This window comes from Seriola lalandi, unplaced genomic scaffold (genome assembly GCF_002814215.2).
Source record: "Seriola lalandi dorsalis isolate HSWRI2012SDOR001 ecotype SW California unplaced genomic scaffold, Sedor1 jcf7180001978881, whole genome shotgun sequence".
Classification (NCBI taxonomy): domain Eukaryota; kingdom Metazoa; phylum Chordata; class Actinopteri; order Carangiformes; family Carangidae; genus Seriola; species Seriola lalandi.
The window spans coordinates 1-1170 of NW_019449547.1; the positions used below are offsets into that span (position 1 = coordinate 1).

General features: G+C 50.9%; 1 protein-coding gene across 1 annotated transcript; it reads left to right on the forward strand.

Moving 5' to 3' along the window:
* Positions 1-40: 40 nt before the first annotated feature.
* On the forward strand, positions 41-1153 carry LOC111658177 (histone-lysine N-methyltransferase 2C-like). Its single transcript, XM_023410596.2, has 3 exons — positions 41-435; positions 514-626; positions 939-1153. Exons 1-3 carry the CDS (start codon positions 65-67, stop codon positions 1130-1132), a joined length of 678 nt encoding a protein of 225 aa, XP_023266364.2. The 5' UTR covers positions 41-64; the 3' UTR covers positions 1133-1153.
* The last annotated feature ends 17 nt before the right edge of the window (positions 1154-1170 follow it).

Below are 1170 nucleotides of genomic sequence, written 5' to 3' on the forward strand. Positions count from 1 at the left end.
ACACACACACACACACACCTGTTCAGGTGGCGTCTCACTGTCTCTGCTCCTCCAGGACAAGACGATGCTCTGTCACCTCCATAAGCCCAGGACAGTTCCTCTCAGTGGGGACAGGTCTTCCAGCGGCTCCCCCTCCTCCACTCCAGGACCGACCCCTGACCTTGCGGCGATGGTGGCCTCTGACCCGTACGACTCGGAGCTGCGCTGCTTCGCTGTGTTTCGACGAGTGTACGTGCAGCGGGACGAGGCGCGGCAGATCGCCGCCGTGGTGCAGCGCGGTGAGCGGCAGCACACCTTCCGAGTCGGCAGCCTGTTGTTCCGCGCTATCGGCAGGCTCCTCCCTCAGCAGATGAAGGCCTTCCACAACCAGACCGCCATCTTCCCCGTCGGTTACCATGCCAACCGCATCTACTGGAGCATGCGCCACAGCAGCAGGTAAAGTCTGGTTTGCTTCTAAGCACATACTGACACAGCTGATGATCACACATCAATGATGACGGTTTTGTCCTCCAGACGCTGTAAGTACATGTGCTACATCGAAGAGAAGGAGGGTCAGCCGCTGTTTAAAGTGAAGGTGGTGGAGAAGGGACATGATGACCTCATACTGACCGGACCAACACCTAAAGGTAAAAACAGGAATGTATCTGACATTATTGATGTCTCTGACTCGTCATGTGGCAGCTCGCTGACATTTCCTCTGTGAAGAAACAGTGTCATTACTGTTGTTTGTACAGTCGGTAAACAGGTCACACTGATGACAGCAGACATGAAGACCATGAGATATGTACATTATATAACACAGTTAAATTAAATGTATGCACCTATCAGAATAGAATATCTACAAGTCCATGTAGATCCAGGTCACATGATGACGACATGTGGTGTTTAAATACAGTACTGGAGTGTTAGATTTCATCTGTCTCTCTGTCTGTCTTCAGCTGTGTGGGACCAGATACTGGAACCAGTATCACAGATGAGATCCTCCAGTGGGACTCTGAAGCTCTTCCCAGTTTACCTGAAAGGAGAAGATCTGTTCGGTCTGACCTCATCTGCAGTGACCAGGATCATTGAGTCTGTATGTAACACACACACACACACACACGTTCAGATACTAAATCCAGACTTAGACTGACTGTGTGTGTGTGTGTGTGTGTGTGTGTGTGTGTGTGT